Raw genomic sequence first — 24,809 nt, 5'->3', positions numbered from 1 at the left:
ATGGTGAAAAATACAAGATGCTAAAAAGGGAGCTCCTTCACAGACGTTACGAATTGTTTAAAATTAGTACGAAGTAGGCTGACAAACAGATAGCATGTTGTGCATCCTGCCCCGCTGTACAAGGAAAGGGTACATAAAGGAGAGGCTCAGCATGGGGATAGGCAAGTGGTGATGTCCTCAGTGTGCTCTGTGGTGGCCTCAGAAAGGTCCTTCTGGGCTGCACGTCCCCAGCACGCTTCTGAGATTAATGGTGTGGGACAAAGCCCAGGGACAAAACCCCACGGGCAGCCTCTGCCAGGGGATGTTGCAATGGGGCTGATCCTTGGTGTGGGGGAGGAGAGCTGGGTGCACTCAACCCAGTGCCACCATGTACCACTGGTGACAAACTCAGTGACAGATGGAGCACGGTGCCTGTGAATGACCAGCCATCCTCCAGCTGCTCCACAGAGCCCAAACTGAGCCCTGTGTGATTGGTCACTGCCTGCACCCCCAATTTACAGCTGGGGAAACTGAGGCACAGAGTAGAGTAATGACTTGCCAGATAGCAAAAATGGCAGCTTGCAGTCTTGGACCTTCTATTCTGACCCCAAATTCACTCCACAAACTGCCCATCACTCAGTGCTCAGTTCTTCCCTCTTCTCCCTCCCACAGGGCTGAGAAGTGTTGGGCAAAGGAACAAAGGCCGCATCCTGGGGACCTGAGGGAAGTGATGACAGAGACCTCACCAGGTCCATCACCTCCTGTCCCCAAGACCTCCTGTCACCCTGAGAGCCCTCCAGGCTGAAGGCTGCTCTGGGACACCAAGGGCAGAGCCCCAGCTGCCCTGTGCCAGGCTGGGACGCGGGGCACAGCCCCTTCTTGGAACTCTTTGCCTATGGAAAAGGGTTGTTTCTTTTTCCCACATGAAGACTACAGCCACCATGTCAAGAGGGGAAGAGCATCTGGGGAACTTCTCTTTGGTAATTTGCTGCAAAATGGCACAGCTGTGTGGAGCCACTGCCAAGGCCTTCTCCTGGGATAATGAAACCAAGGCTGAGCCTGAGCACTTCAAACTCCAGGGTCAGGACAGCCCAAATGCAGCCAGGTGACACTGAGAGCAGCAAGGAAACCAAGAGACCTTAGGAGAAAACAGTTGGGAGGGCTCTGAGGGCCTGTCCAAGGGGAACACACCGAGACGTGTGCTTAATACTGGTTCGGAGAAGGGGTTTTCTGGTGCATTGGAGTCTGGGGAACGCTGGAAGAGATTCAAGTTTCAATGGCAAGTAAGGCTTTGTTGATTCAGGACCTTCCTGTTCAAGAGCATGGGAGGGGAAGGCTGATGCTGAAATGATTTCTGACCATTTGTGGGCCACGCAGGTGTGCCAATGAGCGTTCCACTCAGGCCTTTTTTAGGGGGCTCCACTCTGCCTCTCCAGGCTGGGATGGCTGTGAGCTTGCTGCAGGTCCCCAGGGTGTCACCAGCCAAGGAAGTGTGGGGACACAGCCCCAATGGGATGCTTGGGGTTAGCAGGGTGAGCGAAGCTCCCCTATTGCCTGCAGCCCTTCAGGTGGCCACCATGTTATGAAAACATTGCCTAAAAAAATAAACAGTTCTCAAGGTTAAAAAAGAAAAATCTGTTTAAAATCAAAATCATGCAGGGGGCAGCAGGAGGCTTCGGGGTGAGCCCACGGCCCGGGCTCCCCTCCCTGCTCCCCTTCCATGTCCCCATGGATGTGAAGTGTCCTTAAGGCGTCTATCGGGACGTTTTGGACTCCAGTGCATCGGGCCGGTAGAGGTACCTCCAAATGGCATAGTAATGGATGCCAGCTCCAATGGCCACAAAGAGGTGCCAGATGGCGTGGGCGAAGGGGATGCGGCCATCGCTTTTGAAGAAGATCATGCCCAGGCAGTAGAAAATCCCGCCGGCCACCAGCTCTGGGAGGCCATCCCTGTTGGGCTGAGAGAAAAACACAGGGACAGTATGGTCACCACCAGCAATGTGTCAGAGCCTCGTCCTACACCAACCCCTCCTTATGGCCAGCAGCTCAGCTTTGCTCAGATGCTCTCAATACAATGGAGCATGGAGAGCAGCTCCTTTGGAGACGGCCACGGGCACACGTGGTACGTGCAGGGCACCCGAATGCAATCAAACCACATCATCTTTGATGATCACCTCATCCATCACCAACTGCCTGCAGGCTGGACCGTGCCAACCTCCTGGAGCATCCCAACCCCACTGGACATGCCCTCGTGCTGAGCTCACGTGCTTCCCAGCATGGCTTACCATGGAGAGGATGACCAAGGCAGGGAAGAAGCCCATGATCACGTAGCACACCAGCTCCACCAGCTTGTACCTGCAGCCAATGGAGAAGGTGCTTGGAGGCAGGGTCGGATTTTACATTTATATCTCATCCATCTACGGGTGCCACCACAGGAGTTCCCACGTCCAGGCGTGAGCTGGCAGCTCGCACAGAGGGCTTTGGAAAGGCTTTGGGGGCTTTAGCTTTCCATTTGGTGCCACCCCGTGGAAGAACACACTCATGACAGCACATCCTCACTCCCACATCCCTGCCGCAGAGCTGCAGCCTCCTAAAAACACAGCGTACGGGGTAAGGATGCGATCCTCCTGCCCAGGAGGCTGCCCAGGGACCCCACGTCTGTCTGTCTATCCGCACGTCTCCGTCTATGGCCTCTCTCACAGCTGGACTGTTGCACGGGGGCTTTCGGGGAAGGAAGGGCAGAGCTGGGCTGGGTAAAGGCACTGACCTCTCGTGGAAGAAGAACACGTAGACGGTGCCGACAGATGCCATGATCCAGATGATCCAGCGCATGTGGGAGGCCCAGGGCCCCAGCTCCCTTAGGTTCAGCCTGCAAGACCCAGGGCTGCGGTGAGGGGCACCCCAAATCTTTTGCTGCACCCCAACCTGCTGCTGTGCCCCATCTTTCTGCATCCCAACCTGCTGCTGTGCCCCAGCCCTCCTGCAGGCAGGAGGTGCTGGAGCAACGGTGCCCTTGCCCTTCTCACCCATAACATCAGCTGAAAGTGGTTGAAATGCAGAGAATGGGAAGTTCTAATGAAAATGTGCCATCTCTGACCATTACTTCTGGGCTGGTTTCTGCCTTCTATTAGGACTGAGCACGCCAGGCACTCACCATGGAGCATATGATGCTGCAATGAAGAAGTAAATCACCATCCTGTCGAACATGTGCAAGCAGTGCTCCACGGTCCTGCAGGATGGACATACAGATGGAGTCAGAGCCCGTGGCACTGTGCTCTGTAAAACCAGATACGTTTGCAAAAAAAAAAAGAAAATGCTTTTTCCCATTGGCATAGCTCAGAAAAACTTTGACCAAGAGGATTTGGGCTGTGCTACAACTACAAACACGAGATTGAGCCCCCAGTGGGCAGAGCTGGTACCTGAGATGCCTCTTCTTCCAGGAGATGGTGTGGAAGATGGTGGAGACGATGAAGAGGCTGGACAAGCCAAAGCCATAGATCCAGGCTGAGATGGTCTCCCACCGGTCATCGGAGAGGACGTAGAGGATGGAGCTGCCGAGGATGCTGGGCAGGATCCAGAACTGGGAGGAGAAGGAGCCTGATGGTCACAACTTGCATGCCCACTGAGCAGTTGATCTATGGTCCCCACACTTCACCACACAGAAGTGCAGGCAAGCAGGGGCATGGGGGAGGAGGAGGGCACGAGGAGGACCAGCACCTCTTGGCCATGCCATGGGCTTGGAGCAGGAGCCAGAAGCTCCTCAGGAAGCTCACTCCCATCACCGTACAGACAACCCCATTGCTGCTCCTGGTGTGAAAATTCTCCTTCTTAGGGGGAGCCATGCTTTGCCAAATATTCCTGCTCTGCTGAGGGCCATCTGAAAAGGACCATCTCACACCAGGGCTGGAGCAGGAAGGAGAGCATTCCCAGAGCACCAGGCAGAGCTGCTCATCCCGACCCTGAGACCCTCAAGGGCTGCAGGGCTGATTGCTGATGTTTTTAGGTGACCCCCGGGGCCGGGCACTGTCCCATACCCCAAGAGGGGACACAGACTCACCGCGTGTGTGGCACAGTTGGCCGCATGCTCGTAATCTGTCGGCTGGTACCTGCGGTTGGAGGGAACACGGTGGTTCATGAACCTGCAATGGAGCAGGGAGAGAAACACATCAAGGAATGGGAGGACTGGGAAAGCCCTTTTGGAGGGCAGGGTATCACCTGCACCCACCCCATAGCCCCAGCAAGTGTCCCAGGGCTGATCGCTGCTGGGGAAGCCATGCCATGCTCCCTAGGAAACTTCCTTCTTTTTTATTCTGGTTCTCTTTGCCTGAAGTATCGGATTGCTCCTGGCGTGCAGAGGAACGTATCGATTTCCCCCATCAGATCAATGCACACGGAGCAATAAAGAGCTGTGCCAGCAGCCCACTGCTGGGTAGGTGGTGCTGTACTGGGAGCAAATTCAGTGTGCATCCCTGAAAGCAGCCATGCCCCACTGCCTTCTCCAGCAGGGTGAGAGTAGAGAAAGGGAATAATGGGCCATCCTTCCCTGTCTGCCTCTCATAAAGAGTGATTTGAAGATGCTTTTTGCTGCAGATCAGACCAGGACAGCCGGGTGCAGGGGCAGGAGATGGTCTAATTGCTCCCTGACCCTGTTTGCTTTGCACCATCTGCAGCATGTTTCACAGCACAGCTGTGCACAGCCAGGGGCTGGGGGTTGGCTGGACCTTGCTGCAGGGCCGAGGGTGAACCTGAGGGAGAGAAACAGAGGGGTTCAGCTCCCTGTGCTCTGCAAATAGAGGGGATGTTGCTTACAATGTACGTTAGACCTTAAGGAAACCAGTGCTGCCCACAGGCAGGATGCAAGTCAGTATCCCTGGGACTGCCCCTCCACCCCTGGAGATGCCACCTCCATCATGGGGACACTGGGTTCCCCCCATTCCACCAGGGCCACCAGGGCTGGCTGCACTCCCCATGCCCCAGCCATGTCCCCCCCCCTGCTGGAGGCCACCGCTGCCCCACGTTGCCAGGAGACTGTCCCCAGGTCCCCCTCGCTTTCTGCTTCTCTTTTTCTTTTCCCTTTTCATAACCAGGAGAAGTGGGGCTGCAGGCCCAGACGTCCCTCGTGACGTTGCAGTTGCTGGGGTAACATGCACACAGCCTTTCCTTGCATTTATTTTTTTTAACAGAGCCCTGCGCCTGCTGCTGCTCCATCCTGACCCCGTGGCGGTGGCTGTGAGGGGCACAGAGGGGAGGTCTGTTCCCACAGCCCTCCCAGCCCTTTGGGCAGAGCATTTCAGCAAACACTGCGTGACTGCAAAGCCCAAAAGGCACAGAAAAGTTTAAAACCTCCATGATGGGAGCACGAGCCCATTCTCTTCTTTGCGACAGCGCATGAGAAGCAGAGCACCCCAGGGCTTAGCACAGCCCTCAGGGCTCCCAGAATCGTTTTGCTCCCAGAATTGGTGGGGACCAAACATGGGTCACTGCTGCAGCCCCAAAGCTGTGCCTGCCCTCCCCGGGCCCCTTGCCCAGCAAGGGAGACTGAAAAGGGCCCAAGAACCCGGCTCAGCCCGGAGGAACAAAGAGCCCCTTGTCTCCAGCAGCCAGGCCAGAGCACAGAGACAGCTTCCCAGGCTTGCTCCTTTCTCCTTCTCTTTCTCCCACTCTGGTTTTTTTTGTTTTGTTTTTTTTTTTCTTCTTCTTGCTTTGTAGTTGTGGGTTTTTGTGTTTTTGTGGGTTTGGTTTTTTTTTGTTGTTTTTTTTTTTTTTTTTAAAGACTTCTGTCCAGGAACAGAGTTCTGACCTCAAACAATCAGCCAGCTCTGCCTGGCTTTGCCAGTGCTGGGAGAGAAGAAAGTGAAAACAGGGATCAGTTAAATGAATCCTTGGGATGGCTCATGGGGGTGTATTGGAGTGTCTGACATTGCTCTTTGTCAAGCTGTATACATTCAACATCTCATCCATCTCTGCATCAAGGAGTTGGGCACAGCCAGTGCATCCTCTGCCCACCAACAGTCAATGCTGGGTGCTGGCAGGTGAAGGGAATGACCCAGAGCAGCTGATTGCTTTGGGTTTCACCTGTGAATGGCTTATAAAAGGGCAGAGCTGACTCAGAGATTGGTTTCATGCTTTTGGAAGTGAGAGCTGCTTTGTTGTGCCTCCTGCTCAAGTGGAAACAGGATTGCACCCTGGTAGTGGCATATTGCAGAGAGGATGGATGGAGAAGGCAACAGCCTTTACTGGATGCTGATGTGGTGGTAAGATCCTTCTGGGTGTTCCTTGATAGAGCAAGGCTTGGGAGCATGTGTGTGCTGTGATGTGTGCAGTGCAGAGATGGAGCAGATGCGGCCCTGCAGGGCTGACCACCCCACACCCTCTCTGCACATGGCCTGTGTTTGCCCTAATGAGCCTGGAGGCAGAATACCTTGTGCTGATGCCAGGGCTTGGTCTTTGGGCTTGTGGTTGTGCACGTGCTGCTACAGCACCCCTCTAAGCTGGGACTTGGTGTGCATTGCTTCTTTCCCATAATCTGATAAAGCTCCAACTGCAGCTCCTGTGAGAGGCTCCATCCTCTTGAGCTCCTTTGCAGCTCACAATCAGCTCAGTGTGCTGCACGTGAAGGTGCAGAGGAGGGCTTACATTCTCCATGGGGAAGCAAAAATGCAGAAGCTGATGCTGCCTGGCACTGCCATCTGTGGAGCTGCCCACACAGGCATGTGCCCCGTTGGAGCCTCTGCTCCCATGTGTGCTCCTACAGAACATATGGTGCTCCTTTAGGTATGGATACTTATTTTTCTCTCCGGCAGCTTTCTGCTCTCTGTACAGACAGCATCTCCAGCTCTTCTGAAGCAACTCGTGACCCCGCAGCCACAGCAGAGCTGTTGTTTATTCACAGCAGATGGGATCTGTGAGTGTTTCCCAAATAACTTTCTGAGCTGGGACTTATTGTTTCATTTGGTCCTGGCGAGCCATGATTAGTCACAACATGACTCTGATCCCCCAGGTGCTCAGTGGATGTTTGCAGGGCTGCTTCCAGGGCTGAAAACTCCCCTTATTTGCTATTTGTTTGCTGGGGAAGGCACTCGGCATGCTTCTCACTGCCTTGCCTGCATCACTGTGAGCACAGAGGTCAGTGGTACAGTTCCTGATCATTCCCTCCCTGGCTGAACCATTTCACCAGCCAGGAAGCAGATGGAATGGTTTCAAGCAATATCATCTGCATCAAAGTGCAGTGTAGGAGCACAGCTTTGGACCCCAACTTTCCTGGAACTCAGGACTGCTCAGCTCATTGGTGACTGAAGCAAGCACTGTGATGTTGGTGGTATTTGGCCTTATCAGGAGGTATCCCATAGAGCTCCCCTAACTCAGGATTATGAGCACTACATGAAAATGTTTATGGCTTAAGGTTCAGTTTCACCTGGAAAGTTCCAAAGGGTGCCTGAGTCCTGCCCTCCTGAGTCTCCTGTGCACCAGTCAGCTACACTGGGCAGTGCCTCACGTTCCATGTATGCACTGACTGCTATCTCATGGAATGGGCCAGGGTAAGCTGTGCCAAGGAATCACATCAGGCTGATATCTAACACCAGCTGGAGGATGGACGTGGTGCATCCATTTCCCAGCTGGAAAAGAGACTGCCCTTCCCCAGCAGCATTCGGCTTGGCTGCCCATGGGGCTTGCTGCTGCCCATGCAGTGATTTCTGCCTGCTCCCCCGACCCATCCCAAAGGAAGGAGATGGGTGGTTTGGGGGGGATGTCCCCATCTCCAACCAGCTGTGCTGAGGATGCTGTGAGCACTCATTGCCCTCCCAGTACCTGGATGCAACAACTGCAATCTGGACAAACTTCATGCATGAGTTCTGGCAGTGCTGACTTCAGAGGGTGAGTCAAACTGCTTCTAAGCTGAGTCAATATTTTGGTGAGATGTGGTGATCCTATTTTTCATGGGGTCTCTCTCAGGGGTCCCCGGTCAGCACTGCAGGTCCCAATGGGCACGGTGTGACCCATGAGCAGCCCCTGCCCCTCCAGAGCTGCCATCCTAATGCTGAAAGCATTCCCCCTTCTCACTGCTTCATCATACGGGCTGCGGGGGAAGCAGAGATCTTGGAAAACAGCTCTGTGTGTGTGGGAGCAGATGGGGGCTGCTTGTGCTTCCTTTACAAAGCAAACAGGGAGAAAATGCTCCCAGTGCAATTGCTCTGCCTAGGCTGAGTCTTTGTGCATTTGGAGTCTGAACACCCCAATGCTTTTGCTGCCTTTTGCACTGATGGCTCCCAGAGATGCACAGGATGGGACCAGTCTGTGTCTCCTTGCATAGCAGGGAGCAGTGAAGTTCTCCCCTGACCTTTCACTCCATCCCTCAGTGCTGGTGGATGTAGCAGTGCTCGCTCACATTCTACGTGCCATGCAGACAAGGCTGGAGCAGGCACCTATAGACAGTCCTGTCATGAGGACTATCCTGGCTGCTGCTCCTATGTGCAGGGCAAGACAAGCAAATGCAATAAGACGTGGAGCCTCTTCTGTGGGCAAATCAAATCCTGAGCCTGTACCACTTAATTATAGTGATTCAGTGCAGGCTGCAGCTCCCAGCAGTGCCCTCACCCTGGCTGCTCTACTCCAGAGCTGCAGGACCTGGCCAGATGCAGCCTCTCCCCATGTAATCTTGTTTCCTTTCAATTACAGTTCCTGATGGCCCAATGCTGAGAAGCATTTATGTGCCTGCAGGGAGACCGGAGCTGAACTGCTGTTGCACACAGGCACCCAATAGAGAGCCCACAGTGAAAAGCGAGCCAAAGCAGCACAGGGTAAGGGAGGGATCGTTTACTGGCCTGTGACCTGGCCCCGATGGGTTCCAGGGATGATGTGACCACACAGATCCACTGCTATAGTGGGAAATGGGGACACCCCCTCTGCCTTCCTTCTTTCAAGAGCAGTGCTCCATCCCCAAAGCCCACCTGAGAGCACTCAGTGCCCTCCAGCCCTGGGTTTCTCCCTGTGGTTTTCAGGTTGCTTCTGCATTGATCCCATTGCCTTTCATCTCTGTTGAAACCACTGCAGCTCCCACCCAACAGGTCATTGTGTTTTATTTCTTCCTGCTGGCAGGTGTATTGATGGCCAAGTTCCTCCTTTCTTGGTCCTCACTTGAAATTAGATAAAAGACATTAAAAATGGAGCTGTTCCAGGCCTTTCCACCACAAAGGAAACTTTTTGCTTTATTTTCTGAGGAATTGAGTGTTCTTTACCCTCTGGAAAGATATGACAAGATGCTGATGATGACCTGAAGGAGCAGTGCTGATGTTGCTGCAGCTCCCATTCATGCTTGTCCCCATCACCCATGGCCCAATGGAGCTGGGGGAGCTGCTCGCATGAGAGAAAGAGTGGTTTTAGGGTCTCTTTTGAGGTGTGGTATGGAAGAGCGTTCAGAAAGAGAAGAGAGCTGCTATGTGGAGCCCAGGGGGATGGGGATTAGTGAATGGTTATTTTTAAGCACTGGGGTAAGAGGATCTCTGTGGAAACATAGGGAGCTCTGGGTGAGCACCACGTGCTTGGTGACCACATCAGTACATCATGGGGTGAGAGCTGGGGGAGCGTTTATGTCGCCCTGCTCCCCATCCAGACTCTTGCACCCAGTGATGGATCAAGAACACCCCGAAGGCCTGGCCCTTCCCACGCCCTGTACTCCCATTCTTGTGCAGTGTCCTCTCCAACACACTCATTTAACAAGCTGTTTCCATAAGGACCACAGCAAGCCTTAAGGATGCTGATTTTTGGGGGGAGATCAAGGGACCAGGATAGCAGATGGACTGTGATGGGGAACAGCTCTGCTTTGCTTCTACCTCTCAAAGCACAGCTGCCATGGAACAAATGCACTGTTTTCTCCCTGTTCTGGGTGCACTGAACTTGGCTTGGCTCCATTTTCCAATGGCCCTTTGCAAGCTGGCTGGGAAAAAAATGTTTGAATTCTGTTCTCGGGAGGAGTTTTGGGCCAGGTGCTGCCTCTGCATCTCCTCCCAGTGAAGGCAGTCAGGGGTTCTCCTGCTTGGAGCAAGAACATCACCACCCTTCCTTTTCATTTCTTTCTGGGAGGGGTATCTGACCCTGACAGCAGCACCAGGACTTTGCTGGAGCAGAAACAGACATTGGTGCCCCCCCAAGACTTCACTATCTACAGAGCTCTGTGCAAAGATGGAAACATCCACAGGCATGGAGCTGAGGACAAAACCTGTCCCAGGACTTCCCTAGCATCCTATGGCCAGACATTACACAGCCCTTAGGTTCCCCATAAGCTGGTAACCCCCACGGGGGGTCAGCACCCAGCGATAGGTCTGTGGAAGCTGAGAACTGAGCTGCCAGTGCCCTAGCAGTGGGAGGAGAACAGAGTTAAACCCAGTGGGGAATTCCAGGACCAGTCCTTAGACCCAGCACCCCCTCGACCACCTATTTGGTCCACATGCCTTAGGCTGGTGGCATATGGGGTCAGTAGGTCTGAACGGCAGCAAACCCCATCCCTGCTACATGGAGCGATGCTCTGAATCCCTTATGGTTGCAAAAAGGAACAGACATCCTTATCCTGAAAGACAACGTGTGCCTGCAGGTGAGGGGAACAGCCTGCACCTGCCCTGCGCTTTGAGGCACTCAGCACCTTTTGAAGGTCTCTCAGGGTTCGATTTGGGTTCTGGCTTGATTCAAGGGGCCGGGGCACAAAGCAAAGCAATCCCCGCGCCGAGGGCTTTACCTGGCGTAGCGCGTCTTCTGGAAATCCAGGGCTCCGGACGCCAGCATCGCGGCGGTGCCATGGGGCGTCCCGGGACGCGGCCACGGGCGACTCAGTGTGCGGTGAGGAGCCCGGGGATCCCCGAACCCCACGAGGGTGGCGATGCCCTGCGGACCCGCAGCGACTTCATGGGTTCCGTCGGGTCCGAAATGCCGCGGAGGAGGAGAAGAAGAGGGCAGCCTCGCCCCCCTGTTGCACAAGAGAAGAATCCGGGGAAAAACAAAGGCGACCGAAAGGGAGGCAGCTGGAGAGGCAGCCAGCCCCGCTCACAGCCAGCAAATGGGCAAAGATGGGGAGGAGAAGAGGAGGGGGGACAAATCCCGTCCCGCTCCGCCTGGTCGCGGCAACCTGCACAATCTCTCTTATCCACCCAGGCAGCTTTAAGCACAGCTAAAAATACCCCCCGCTCATAGACACACACCCCCGGCGGATCAAATAGCAGCAGATTTGAATTGAAAATGTAATTAAAGCGAGGGATGGAGGGAGCAGCGAGCGTGGTGGAGACTGTGGGTGCCTTTTGAGGTGCCCCTGCCTGCCTTCTCCCCCATCCCCCCCCCCTCCAGCCCCCCGAAGGGAGACGTTCGGCTTTGATTTTGCTTTTCTTTATTTTATCGGGAGGATTTTGTTCATTCTGCCCCGCGGCTTTCTGTGAGCTGATGGTTCTGCTCCAGCTGTCACAGAGGGGTGTGCAGGGGTGCGGACCCACGAGCCTCCATCCAAAGCCTCCGTCCTCTCCATCCCCTCCCAGTCCCAGGTTGGTTGTTGAGGCGCTGATACGCACCTGCAGGAGGCAGCAGGGTCACCGTCCCTGGAGGTGTTCAAGAGCCATGGAGATGTGGTGCTGAGGGACATGGTTTGGTGTCATGCTGGGAACGGGTTTGAGCTGGACTCGGTTACCTTGGAGGTCTTCTCCAACCTTTGTGGTTCTATGATGAGGGTGCCTTCAGGCTAGCAGGTGAGGGACAAGGAAGGGGCCATAGGGATAGCAGCACCTGGAGGAGGAGAGCCCTAATGTCCCCAAATACAGTTTGTCCTTATTGATGCTGTAACAAGGGTGGTGGGACGAAGGGGGAACATCTCCATGTGCCACAGGTGTCTCCTTGAGCAGGGGGTACTCGTATGGTTGTTTCCATGAAAAATCAATCGCACACGGCTCCACAGAGCCAAAGCAGTTAAAAATTTCCTTGAGAACATCATTTTCCATCAGTTCCAAATCATGCTTTGAAGCTCCTTTTTGCATTCAAGTGAACACTACATCCCTGCAGCAGAGGGGCATCTGTGTGCTATGTAATTCAAAGCACCAATTAACTCTGTGCAACCCCCTCCAAGTGCAGCTTCGTTCCCTCCATGGGACCCATGGGAGGGGGATGCTCCATGTGATGGGATCCATTGGGCTCAGCTCCTTTGCATGATTTCCAGCGCTGGAACCAAGGAGGGGACAAGAGAATGAATATGTCCCTGCTCCAGAGAGACCTTCCCACTGTATCTGGGCCCTTGCTGTGGGTGATGGGTTCATGCTGCCATGCAATGAGATCACTCCCAAGCCCTCTCCTACGCTTTGGGGGTTGTTTTTCCAAGTTCCTTCCCCAGCTTCAGGATGACAAGGCTTTGGCAAAGGCTGTTTTGTGATGCCTGCTCCCCGCTTTACCTTTCTCTGCACTTAGATGGAAGAGAAAACAGCAACAAATCCCCTTTACCCACATAAACCCACCCGAAGCCCCCGGCCGGGGGCAGTGGTGGAGGGCACCAAAATTGAACCATCACTCCCAAAATAGATCCATCCCAGAGGGCAAAAGGCGAATGGAATGAAAAATAAGTTACTATTTTTGAAGCCTGGCTGCAGTTGTTATGGCAACGAAAGCCTCACGAAATCCTGCAGGGGAACGGCTCCAACCCCACGCCCCGAGCCCACAGATCTTTACATGCTGCTTTATAGTTTTAATCGAGGTTTCCCACCAATTAGCAAATTGTCTTTTGCACAACGCATTGCTTTTTTGCTATTTAGATCTTGTATGGACTAACGAAGCACTACAGGCAGCTGAAAGCAAACCCTCTTCAGGCTGAAGAAAGGCATAAACCATCGGTGAATGCCTTGCTTCTAATACTGGAGGAAAAAAAAACCTCTACTGAAAATAATTTTAAAATAGTACGTAAAACTTATAGTGAATGATCGCTCACAAGGAGGTTTCTGAGATGCTGGGGTGCCCCAAAGGCAGTGATTTTTGGTCGTCTCATCAAGACGGAGGTCAGGAAGCCTCCCCAAATACACATGAGGCCTCAGATTGTGCAGGTCCTGCAGCTGGGGACTCCCCTGGGCCGGGTCCTGGTAGGATCACAGCCTTATTCATGGCAATCAGCCATATGTGATGAGAATAACCCATATTTAACAGGAATAACCCAGATGTGATGGGAATAATGACCCACATGTGATGGGAGTAGCCGCACTCCAAGCATCACGATGGCGGCACCGCACTCACTCCAACAGTTCCCAGGAGGTTCTACCGCCCTCCTGCAATAGGGACAGTCGCTGTGCAGGGACAGAAGGACTGACGGACACGGAGGGGGGGGGGGGGGGGTCCCCCGGTTAACCCCCTTCCCTTCCCCCCCCCCCCCCGCTCAGCGCACGGACCCACAGCTGAGCGCTGAGGACCTCTCGCGGCACGGAGTGGAACTGCAGGGCTCGGGCAGCGCCACCCGCACCCCACGGCGCGGTGACAGTCACGTGACCGCGCGGACAGCGCCACCTCCAACCGGCAGCCTCCTACCCGCTCGCCGGCCCTCTCGCTCCCCGCTAAGCTTTGCAACGCTACAACACCCTCATCTCCCCGCCCTTCACCCAACCGTGCTGGGCGCCCCCTGTGGTAGCGCATGCGCGGCTCCTCCCACTCGGCGGGCGCATGCGCGGCGGCGGGACGGTGGCCGCGAGAGCGGGCGGCGCCGATGAGCGCATGCGCAACCACAGGGCGGGGGCGGGGCAGCGCCTGCGCGGGGCCTCTGTGCCGCCCGCAGCGTAAACAAGGCGCTGGCGGCGATGAGGAGGCCGCGGGCGTGTGGAGCGGACCGGGGCGGCCGGGCTTGAATTGCGCTGCCTTTTGGAGGCGTCCCCCCGCCGGACGGGGGTGGTTGAGGGTTGTCCCGCCATGAACTTGGCCGGGCAGAGCGGTGACGCCGGCAGCGGCCATCTGCTCTTCGCTAACTTCAACCAGGACAACACGTAAGGGGGCGGCGCCGGTATGGGAGGGCTGGGAGGTGTGGGGGGGTCTGAGGGGATCTGAGGGGGTCTGAGGGGATTTGGGGGGGCTGGACTTTGGGGGGGGGGCTCTGAGGTGAAGGGGAGCCCTGAAGTGGGACTTTCATCCCTGCTGTTTTAGGGGCTCCCCTCCCCCCATTCCTCCTTCCGCCCATGCTTCTATAAATGTTTCCATTGCAATCTCTCTCCTCCTCACCGCCGTGTGGGGCTTGGCTTCCTCTCGTTGTTTTAGAGGAGGTGTGGGAAGGGTCGTATATCCACCCCCTGGGCTGCAGGGTACATCTCATAGGGACCATCGAGTCCTCTTGTCTCATCTATCTCTGGGATACTGACCTGGGCAGCTCAGCCTTCGCTTCTTTGGGTTGAGAAGGGAGGGCTGTGTGCTCCTCAATGCCACCCAGATCGTCGAGGGAGACCCAAATCTTTAGGAGAGACCCAGGTCTTCCAGGGGATTGTAGCCCAGATGCTCACTGTGGCTCTTTCCATCCAGCTCTATGAAGCAGATTACCTCGGGTTTGGAAAAAAGGCTTCTTGCGTGGTCCTTGAACTTCCCTTTGTCTTCTGTGGTTGATTTAAATTCTGAAAAGGGTCAGGTAGTTCGTGCTGCACGTCCCATAATTATTGATAATTGAGGCATTCTTAGGCTAGGAGACATTAATGTTATATGGGGTGTTGAAGAGCAGTGTCTTTCATTTCAAGAAATGCTGATAGTTGTAGCAGTGAGGAAGGATCGGCCTGTTTGAAATACTTAGGAAATGAAACTAGTGGGAAATAGCTGAAAGAGCATGTGAAAGGAGGAGTTTTATTTTAGGAAGTGAGTAAGAGGAAATGACTTCAGGTTGGCATCACTGAATGTAATCCGTGCGTCGTGAGGTTTTGTTGTTGGTTTTCTTTTTTTCTAAACAGCTTGCTTGGCTCTCTCACAGCAACTTTAACACTTTTCCTCGTATATTGTAGCATGTGGGCATTTTGAAGCCATGAAGATTGCTTATGACAGCTGCCAGGACTGAGGAGAAGGGTCACATCCGTGAAGGAGATGCTCTGTTTGCTTTTGTAGGTTATGGTGGGGGTTCTGGGGTGGGGATGAAGAAGTGGAGCTGGATAGACCTGAGGCAGGAGAACTTACAAGTGGCTGAGTGGTGGGGGAGAGCCTCCAGTGCGTTTGCAAGTGAATAGTTATCCATTCAGTGCATTGATTCACACTGAAGACTTCTGCAGCTGTTTTTCATCAAGTGCAATGCAGAGCTTGCTCTGTGGTTGTGCATATAAAACGTGGCTGTGTTGTGCTCAGGTACCATTTTTTACTCATTACTGGATAAGTCATAGTGGGAGATCTGTCAGCTGTTTCTGTTGTAATTTATAAAGGTCCTTATGTAAGTTCTTGCAGTGAAGCTGTGCAGTTCAGGTTGATGATCTGGGCTTTAAAATAAAAGCTTTACTGTTTCTCCTTCTTTAAAGGAGCTGCCAGTTTTTAGCTGCACCTTAGCTGTGTGTATTTACAGATAGCTGAGCTGTAACAAAAGAATGAATACTCTGCTAGTATCTGTATAAAACAGTAACTCTGCAACACCTCTGGGAGTAGTTTGTAGCTAAAACACTTGTTTAACTTGCTGTATGACACAGATAACCAACTTCCATTCTAGTTCTTAAACTGAGTATGACTTAGTGATTGTGAGTGCCTTAACTTAAAAACTTAAGATGTTTTTATTGTTTTTTTTTTTTTTTCTCCATATTTTTTTCTGCTTATGATATGTGTTAATTTCTTGTTTGAATAGAGAAACAAGAGGTCAGCTGTCTGGGTTTGTTGGTATGCTCCTCTAGACATCTAGAAGATTACCATTTACCAGGTGAGGAGAGATGAAGGGCTCTTATTAGGGATGAATTACACTTTCCCATGCTGGGCCTTCAAAAGCTTGCTTGTTTAAAACTTGCATTCTAAGTAGTAAGTCCTTTTTGAGACAGGCAGAGTGAGCAAATGCAGTTCTTTCAGCCAGCATGTGAAAGACAAGCTTTGTTTATATCCTTCCAGTCAGCAAAGCTCCCATCATATTTTAAGGTGTGCTTTATAATTAGAAAAACTGCCGGCAGACAAAACTGGGAAATAAATTATGTGAGTGCATTGTCTGTGTTAAAGCTTCAGCAGAGTGCCAGCTCCGTGCGTGCTCTAATTTCTCTGGCTTACCTGGACAGCAAAGCCAAATGCTGTGCATCAGAAAAAGACACTTAGGAGTAGGTGGTAAGAGCAGGTGTTTTTGTAGTCTTTGTGGAAGACTGTGTGTTCATTTGTAGATGCTATGTGCAGTGATGCTGTCTTGTCTCTTGAAATTGCATCTGCATTATTACATAGGCTGTCTTGCTTATTTATTCCTTATTTCCCTAAGCTTTGTTTACATCGGGGTTTGGAGGTATTGGCAGGGAGTGGAACTGCCAGAGAACGCTCCACCTATGAAGCAACAGAAGCAGGTGGTTTGTGGCTTCTCTTTGATACGGTATATTTTCATCAAGGAAGAACAGAGGAGGTCACTTTCAGATGATGTTGGCACACTTGTTTGGCCCTGGCCCTTCTCCCCCTGTAAATCAATCATTGCACAACTTGGCCTGGCAGAAGCTCCAGCTTACAGATAAGCAAGCTGACGGAGCAGAAGTCAGAACCGAGCCGCAGAGGCTCTCGGTGGTGCCAGGTGTGTTTCAGCACTGCAAATCTGTAATGACAGATGCTCAGTAAGAGCACCATGTAAGAGCTCTTGAGCACTGCTTGTGTTCCCTCTGGGAGAGGTGCTGTATGGCACGTTTCCATCATGAGGTTTAAAGCTTGTGAGAGGAGCTCAATATTTTGTAGAAGCATCCGTGCCTGCTCTTGGTGAAGGTGAGTCGCTTGTAAAGCAAGGCTTGAAGGTCTCAAAGTTTATATGCACCTGTAAAATAGGTAAAGCTCTTGGTCTCTGAATTGTTACACAAATATTCCTAAAGAAATGCCTTTGAAAGAGCATAGTTTTTAGCTTAAATGATCTTTGCGTTCTATTTACAAATTGTATGTCAGTAACTTAGGAAATAACAGAAGTCAGCAAACTTCAGAAAAGCTTTAATTGCATTTTAAGAATAAGTAATTAAGTAATGACACTTGAAAACCAAATAGTCGCAGTAGTTTTGAATACAGTGCTAATGAGAGGACAAAACAGAGCCTTGCATTTGGATTTCTAATGGAAACATCAGGAAGCCTGGTTTGCAGGGCCTCTGCCTTCATTACGTATGGAGCTGCAGGAGGCAGGTGTCAGTCCATCCTGATTCTATGTCCTGAGTAAATGTTCGTAGTTCTGAAGCTGTAGAATATGTTTCTTGTTGGGGGAGTTGTGTTATAATTACCTGGTGATGCTGGAATCTCTGTATTAAAGCTGTCTTCTCTTGATTCTGCTGTTGAACTGCTTGTGCAAAGAGCACGGAGTGCTGGGCACTGAGCATTCACTTCTCTGCCTTGTTCTCATAGGTTCAGGTGTCCCTTAGGGTGCTTGAGGACAGGAGAGATCTTTATGCTAAGAAGGCTTTAAAGCTGAATTGAAAAGGAAAGAAGGAAGGAGGAGGCGATCAGGTAGCTCTCATTCAGGAGAGAGCTGAGAGAAGCAGTCACTTGTTGCTCTCACTGCAGTGGAGGTGGCAGCTGAGGTGGCTTGCTTAATGATTCTGGGTGAGAGAGGCTGTTCCACAGTGTGTGAGTTTGCACAGGAGTTTGGCCTGAGAGCAGCGATGTGTGCTTGGATTCTGAACCTTCTGTTGTCCTGGGCTATTGCTGCATGCTAAGTGATGGGCAAGGGAGGTTTTCTTCTGCTGTAGCAGGTTTAAATTTGCAATAATTCCTTTCCTAATGTAAGAGCAGCGTGAAAATCATTTTAGTTCTTGGTGCTGCTGATAAATCTTCTGTGTATGAGTTCTCTGCATTATCTTTTACTGAAATACCAGCATTGCTGACCTTCCTATTAAGATGTGTCTAGAAGATGTTACAGCTTGGATTCTGGCAGACAGCTGGGAGGTGAAAACAGAGCCAAGTGAGCATTTCCAGTAATTCTATCAGTATGCCATTTCATTGTTTATTATTTTTCCCCTCTTCATCATAAGCATTTGTTCACAAAATGTTTTCTCCTTAGAAATCTACATTGGTTCTTAAATGAATTGGAACATTAGTATAATGAGACTGTATCGTAATGAAAGGAGGTTTAATTAACCAGTTATTTAAAATAGTAATGACTTCTGGAGTCGTGTTTGTCCTGCAAGTCCTCTATGATGATGAAAACGGCGAAACCGGTTTTCTCTCTTCTACATTCATATTAAGGGAGCAAAATAATTCGTATTAAGGGAGCAAAAGAAAACCTGTACCAGTTCCTAACCCATCTGAAAAGGCTTGTGCTAAAGCACCCAGAGATGGACCCAGCTGATTTCCCACTGCAGGTGGGTGCCCTTACAGGGAATGTCAGCATCTCCAGGGGAGCACGTGAAATATTTCTAAGCACCGGTTGCTTGATGAGGTTAATTTGAATTATTTATGACAGCTGCTCTTGAAAATGCTTTCAAGATTTACCTAGTCTTGAATCAAACTGCAGCATTATCTTGGGAGGAAAAAAAATGAGTGGGTAAATGCAGTTTCATAAATCACAGCTGCGTTGGTAGTTTTGTGCTGGGGAGAAACCTTGATGGTGGAATAGCTCCAAGGGTGCAATGTAAGGCTTGTGATAGGGGCTGCACAGGGGGCTGAAAGAACACCTGTGTGGTGTGATGGTAGGGAAACAATGGCAATTTGGGGGATATTGATCTCTTTTCAATTCCAGCCTCTCACCGGCTTTTGAAAATTGGTGATAATAAAGCATAACAGCCACGATGTTAAAGGAGCTTCTGGTGATGAATCGCAGTGTCTTCGTGTTTGGCCACTGCCCGTCTGAGCACTGGTTGAATGGCTTATTGATCACATTTCTTCCCATCTGGCAGCACGTTTTCAGGAGGTGAGGTAATTTTGCCAAGAGCCTTGTTCTGTGGGATTTGGTCATTTAGGAAGCTATCGAGTGTCTGCAGGGCTTAAGTGTAACGGTGGTGTGATGGAAGATGGGATTTCAAGTCGTTAGGATGGTACTGATACAAATTAGCCTCCTGGATTCTCTTGTTACATTTTAAAAAGCCTTTTTCCAGTGGTTTCATAACAAGTAGTTCAGGAGTGACTTGAAGAAAGAAACAAACCCTCCAAAACCAAGAGGAAAAATGGTTGATTTTCTTGGCTACCCTTGTGTGGGCATGATGGTGATGAGTTCAGTTATGCTGACGTGAGCTGAAACTTTTTGTGTGCAAATGTTCTGTGAGTTCATCATGACCTTGATCCAGGAAGAAGTAACAAAAAGCAGTTGCCAATGGATGGAAAGATCTCTTCTATGCTGCCTTTCTTTTGCCTTCTACTCGATGGAATGGTTTTTTGGCATGGATGCAGCTCTCTTCAGCCACTGCTTAGGGCTTACTTCGATGAAGAATGGGTGGTCAGCAGGGCAAGGGAAATGGGTTTGCTTTGTGGTGTCAGTGATACAGCAGTATTAGCATGCTCTTTGGCAAAATGGAGTTCTCACTGAGGTGCTCATCCTATGTCTTAGGTGGATTTCTTTCATATTGCAAGGCATCTTGTGACTCCTTTGTTTTCAGCTGAATTGAATGCTCGTCTGCCTTTGTGATGCGACGGTTTCCATGTCATTCTGCATTGCCCTTTCCTTTGAGGGAAACAGTGAAAAAAGTGATCTGTAGCTTCTCTTAGACCAAATAATAATTTCACGTTTCTGTGACATTGGGATTTTCATTGAGTTGTCCAAAAGTCAGGAAAAACAATGAAGAGTCTTCAGCAAATAATCGGAGGCATTCTGCTGAACATAGCAACCCCTCCTGAAATGAAATTAAATCTGGTATTTCTAGAATGGCTTAGAAGAGCAGCAACGAAATTTGGTTTTATAGCTTCTCTGTCTCCGAGCCTAATATCTTTTTTCCTTTTTTAATATCATGGTTATTGCATCTGGAGAGGTTTATTTCTCTTGCCTAGATGGCGAATCTTTTAATTTGAGCGTTTCAGACTTCTTAAATGTAATTCCTTAAGCAGGCTGTTCCAGCTGAGTCTTTTTTCCTAGCAGAGGACATCACGCCATCGTGCAGAAGTCGCTTTGGCTGCTTGGAACCTTAATTCAGGAGGATGAGCAGTTTTAGGAACGGGTTTTGATCTTCTGGGGGCCTTGAAGTCTAAGAAGGATTGGCATTGGAAACGTGAGAGAGAATACAGGAGAGGAAAAAGGAATCCAGGGATGTGTTGTATTCTGAGCACAGAACTAATTGTCAGTGCGTGAGTGGAAGTGAGGCATCCTGTGGGGTTCAGGAGGGCAGTTTGGGGGTGACAGGATTGGGGCTGAGCCTCTTATTGAATGGCTTCCACGGCTTGGCACGTTGAAATGCACTGTGCTCTGTGTTCATCTGTCAGCTTCGTGTGTCCCAGCAGTAATAAATATGAGCTGTAAGTACAGTGATGCACTTCCATGCTGCTGTGTGTACTGTTAATTTTCTATAGCTGCTTTGGTGTGTGAGGAGCTGCCAGTTGAGCCTAAAGGTTTTTTGAGCTCAGAATGTAATACCTTTCTTTACTGGAAAAGGCATCGGGCTGTGGGCAGAGTGTGAAAGTGGAGTAATGGTGGAAAGAATGGCTGGTCGTTCATCTTTAATGTTCTGCTGCTGTTAAAATCTGTTTAACATCAGTGAGGAGCATTTTTGGGAGCACCTCTGATCAGAGATTCAGCACGAGTGTTTGCACAACTGAGACCTAACGGTGTTCTTTGGGGATGCTGGAGTGTCATCAAGTAAAAGCAGAGAAAATTAAATTTGGCAGTATTTAATTCCTTCTTTTTTATATATATATGAAAGCTCTCCTGGGGTGCTTGGGGAAGGTTACAGTGTAAAAGGCAAAAAATCCCCCGACAGCCTCGGTTTAAAAGGTCTTGTAGGTCACCTCTCAGGATGAGGAAATGATGGCAGTGGTTCATGTTGCATTATTCAAGTCATCTTTCCTCCACACTGAAGCTTTTGGTTTCTGTGGAATTGGGGAAATGATCGGCCTCCATTGGGCTGTAAGCTGGGACCAGTAATCTCATCAAATGTGATCAGGACTGCACAGCTGGGGTAATTCTCAAACTCTTTAAAGAGTTCAGGAAATTACCTGTGTGTGATGGCTTTTCTTGGTCAAACTTTCTCTCTTTTCTTCCTGGGTTACCCGAGGTGTGAGATGGGGTAGGAGTCTCTCCAAGGGGGATTCGCAGCCAGTGTCGTTTATGTTCTTGATGGACTCGGTTTCTTTTTCAGATCCCTTGCAGTTGGCAGTAAATCAGGCTACAAGTTCTTCTCTCTTTCTTCTGTGGACAAATTAGAGCAGATCTATGAATGCAGTGAGTATCCTTTTTATTATTTGTGTTTTTTATTCCATTGGTTGAATTCAGGAAGAATAAGACTGTTCTGTTTTTTCACTGGTTGTTTGAATGTCACGTGAGCAGAACCTCAAGTGTATGGTGAAATAACACACAAATACAAAACAATTGATTGCTATCATGGTAAGCCTGTGTCAGTGTTACATATTTAAATTTAGAAGGTAGGCTGTGGAATTTGGTAATAGCCAAGAGAACTTCTTTGCTTTTCTAGTTTTATGTCCAGCAGCCAAGTAATGTAGCACCTGGGTATAACAAAAAAAAAACAACACTGTTTGAGAGTATTTTTGGGGTCTCTACTGGCTTTTTGGGGGCAAGTCACCACTCTTATAGTCTTATCAAAAAATCCAAAGCCCTGGTCATCATTTTTTGAATCCTAATCTCTGCTGTGAAACACAATAGCTGCAGCTTCACCCATTCAAAAGGCTGGATAATCTAAATTCTGGTAACTTTTCAAGTATGGGTCACAGTTAAGCAGGATATGAGATAAAATGGAGGTACGCCTGGAGGAGAAGCAGTAACCCTGCTTTCCCAACTTTCTTCCTCTTTTTTGAGATGGTTAGATGGTTCAGTGAAAGCTGAGAGCAAGCAGTCCTCCCTTTCTTATAAGGCAGAGGCAAGCAGTAGTGCCAGTAGCCACCACGTCAGCCTGCACTCAGGAGTCCTGGTGTATCACAGCAGGATTGTCTTTGGGCTCCATTCCCAAAGTGACCCGACCTTGTGTCATCAGAAGTTTGGAAGTGGTGTGTGATTCAGATCAGCTATTATCTGTGGTTACAGCCTGCTCTGGTGTACAGTCAGTGGAAAGGAGTAACTGTGACGTTTAAATGAGGCCCCTGTGGTCGGGTGAGTTGTGTTGCAGCTCCATCTGCCCCACTGAGTCATGGTCTGGTTGTACTGGTTAATGGGTGACTTGAATTCCATTTGATGCTGTTGAAATCGGGTCCCTGACTTCTGTAGTATGTTAGGCACTTGCAGTATCTGGCCTGATGTGACCCGAAGAGACCCAGTGAAGAGAACTCCTGTTACATGAGACACTGAAGAAACGTACTGGGAGAGGTTGAGCTGAACTTTCAAGGTAGTCCTTGAAACACAAAGTGTAGGTAGGATAAAGTACTTTATTCAGAATATTGCAGTGGAGCAGCTGGGATTGGAAGTTAGACCTGCTGATTCAGGTCCTGTCTATTCTGGGCTGCCTGCATTGGCTTAACCTTTTCATATTAGAAATTTTCCTCTGTGACCCTTAAGTCTGTAGACGTGGAGCACAGAATGCAAGATGACTTTTAATAGAAAACCTGGTGGTTTGACCTGCGTAAGCTGTCTGACTTGGCCTCTGCTCGTCCACATGCTTGAGTTTTTTGTATATATAGTTAAATAGTTTCTAGTCTTGGGCTTGCCACCAATGCATGTTTAAAACTGTAACCTCAGCATGGGGGTGGTGGGCTTTTCTGGTACCTCCTAGGAAGGAAAAGTTTGAGGCCCCTGCCTCCAGTTCAGTTTGTACATGGAATCATAGAACCCCAGGGCTGCGTGGTTCTGAAGACTGTGCTTTGGGTGAGCTGTGGTCAGGACCTTGTTCTTTGGGTGATCTGCAAGTTCTTAATGTAGATGCCCGAGGTAAATTACAGCATATACTCTGGCTGTCACTTATTTGACAGAACAACTAAGAAGAATGGGAGGTTTCTTTGTCCCTGTTACAGTCATCACCGTGATGCATCCAACTCCCTGCTCAGTTGATAAAAATGAGTTTTGGATTGGAGAGTTCTTTGAGGCCTAATGAATATTTAGAACTTCTTCATGCACCTGGATTAAAAATGGAATAGAAGCACATCTGATTGTAATCGAGCTGCTTCTGACCAGCTCTCATGCATGTTGTGTTCATGAAACTGTAACTTTGTTACGTTTGCCTGTTCTTCTCTCGCTGTTGATGCTTGCACCGTTTTGCAGCTCTTTGTTTTTACTGTATTTTCAGTCTGACTTGCTGGTGGTGCTCACAGTGGGTAGAAAATACAAATACACGCATATAGATATAGTTTGTAAAACAAATACAAGTAGGAAAAGAAGCCAGACTGGTTAACAGCATTGCTATAGGACTTAACAGGTTCCATTAAAGATATGATTAATCCGGGTCAGCTGGCTGTAGGATGTGCAGTCTATCCTGGTGCTTCTGAATGGTTGCTCATTAGGAAGCATAAATGACTTGGCAGCTGTGAAGGGACCTTTATCATTTCTTCCTGTTAGGAGAAGACAAAGGAACAGAGGTGCATCCTGTATTTTTAAAGTGAATTGAATTACTGGACAGGCACAGAGCTTTTCTCTGGAACGGTCGCTGTGTCGTAGTATAGGAAGTCTCCTCGTGGTAACAGTCTGAGAATGTTTATACCTCTTAGGTGCTTTCAGTTTTGGAGGTTTGTTGTTTTATTTCTTCCCCATGCCCATAGCAGTTGGGTTCCTGATGGTGTCCTTCCCTGCTGGCTAATCTGCATCAGCACAGGATAGGACAGCACTTCTTCATTGGTTCTCTGCTGCTGTTCCAGCTCTGAAATACCAGTTCTGCTGCCTTCCTGGGAGCAAAACAAGTCCCAGCAGCTGCCCCTGGATGGGGAAAGAAGCTGAGTATTCCCTCCCCAGCCTCAAGGATCAGGGGGCAATCAGGCTGTGGTCTGGGGTCTCCGTGCACCACTCCTCTCTGGCTCTTCTGGAAGGATGCTGTTATTGTGGAGGGCTCTGGGCTGGGATGGAAGGCTGATAACCTGTACTGTCAAAAGATTGGGAATCTCTTATGTTACTTTTCTGCATCTAGAAGTCTGTGCATGAGGTTATTGAAACAGATTTTTGTGTTCATCTTCTTCAAGCGTTGTGCTGTGTGTGGCATCTAGAAAATGGAGAGAAATTCCTTGAAAACAAACTCATTTCTAAAACACATTATCCCTTTTGCAAAAGTGAGGAAATTGAATTTTCAAAGCCTCTGTGAGCAGTTTTGTCTTCTCTGGAAAAATACAATCTTGCTTATTAGATTTGGATAAAAGTCAATTATGTTGCATGAAGACTGAAAATGCTCATTATAAACCCCCCTTCTTTTCTGCAGGGAGGCTTTTGCTTTCTTGCTCTTGTGTACAGAATTAAATATTTTCTGTTCTTTTTCTTGAAATAACTGCCCAAAGAAAGCACTTTCAAAGCTGGTGTGTTACACAGCAATGGCATTGTAATGCACTGAGAATGTTAGAAGGTTCTGTTCTTTTTCTCATGGAATTCCTGTCATCGGTGATGAGAATGGTGCCAATTGTTTGGTGCCAATTGTTTGGTGCCAATTGTTTGGTGCCAATTGTTTGGT

At 49.8% G+C, this 24,809-nt stretch overlaps 2 protein-coding genes across 5 annotated transcripts in view; one reads left to right on the top strand and one right to left on the bottom strand.

Annotated features, from left to right (window-relative positions):
• Positions 1 to 1,712: 1,712 nt before the first annotated feature.
• On the bottom strand, positions 1,713 to 10,755 carry MMD2 (monocyte to macrophage differentiation associated 2). Its single transcript, XM_042828075.1, has 7 exons — positions 10,709 to 10,755; positions 4,037 to 4,118; positions 3,399 to 3,559; positions 3,134 to 3,208; positions 2,747 to 2,848; positions 2,265 to 2,334; positions 1,713 to 1,937 (listed from the first exon to the last, which is right to left on the bottom strand). The coding sequence occupies exons 1-7, from the start codon at positions 10,753 to 10,755 to the stop codon at positions 1,734 to 1,736; spliced, it is 741 nt and encodes a 246-aa protein (XP_042684009.1). The 3' UTR covers positions 1,713 to 1,733.
• A 3,007-nt stretch (positions 10,756 to 13,762) lies between these two features.
• WIPI2 (WD repeat domain, phosphoinositide interacting 2) overlaps positions 13,763 to 24,809 on the top strand; it is a 21,041-nt gene continuing 9,994 nt past the window's right edge. For 2 of the 4 annotated variants that reach the window (XM_042827636.1, XM_042827635.1), the window contains exons 1-3: positions 13,897 to 13,961; positions 18,815 to 18,985; positions 21,357 to 21,439. In XM_042827636.1, coding sequence (XP_042683570.1) covers positions 18,864 to 18,985; positions 21,357 to 21,439 — 205 coding nt within the window. In that variant the 5' untranslated portion in view covers positions 13,897 to 13,961; positions 18,815 to 18,863. Of the gene's footprint in view, positions 13,962 to 18,814; positions 18,986 to 21,356; positions 21,440 to 24,809 lie in introns of all 4 variants that reach the window. The other 2 variants (XM_042827638.1, XM_042827637.1) reach the window with 1 other exon arrangement.

This window comes from Centrocercus urophasianus, unplaced genomic scaffold (genome assembly GCF_019232065.1).
Source record: "Centrocercus urophasianus isolate 14NV4802_14NV808 unplaced genomic scaffold, USGS_Curo_1.0 seq_29, whole genome shotgun sequence".
NCBI lineage: Eukaryota > Metazoa > Chordata > Aves > Galliformes > Phasianidae > Centrocercus > Centrocercus urophasianus.
Note: the sequence above shows the minus strand (reverse complement) of the source record. Positions and strands in the feature narration are given on the sequence as shown.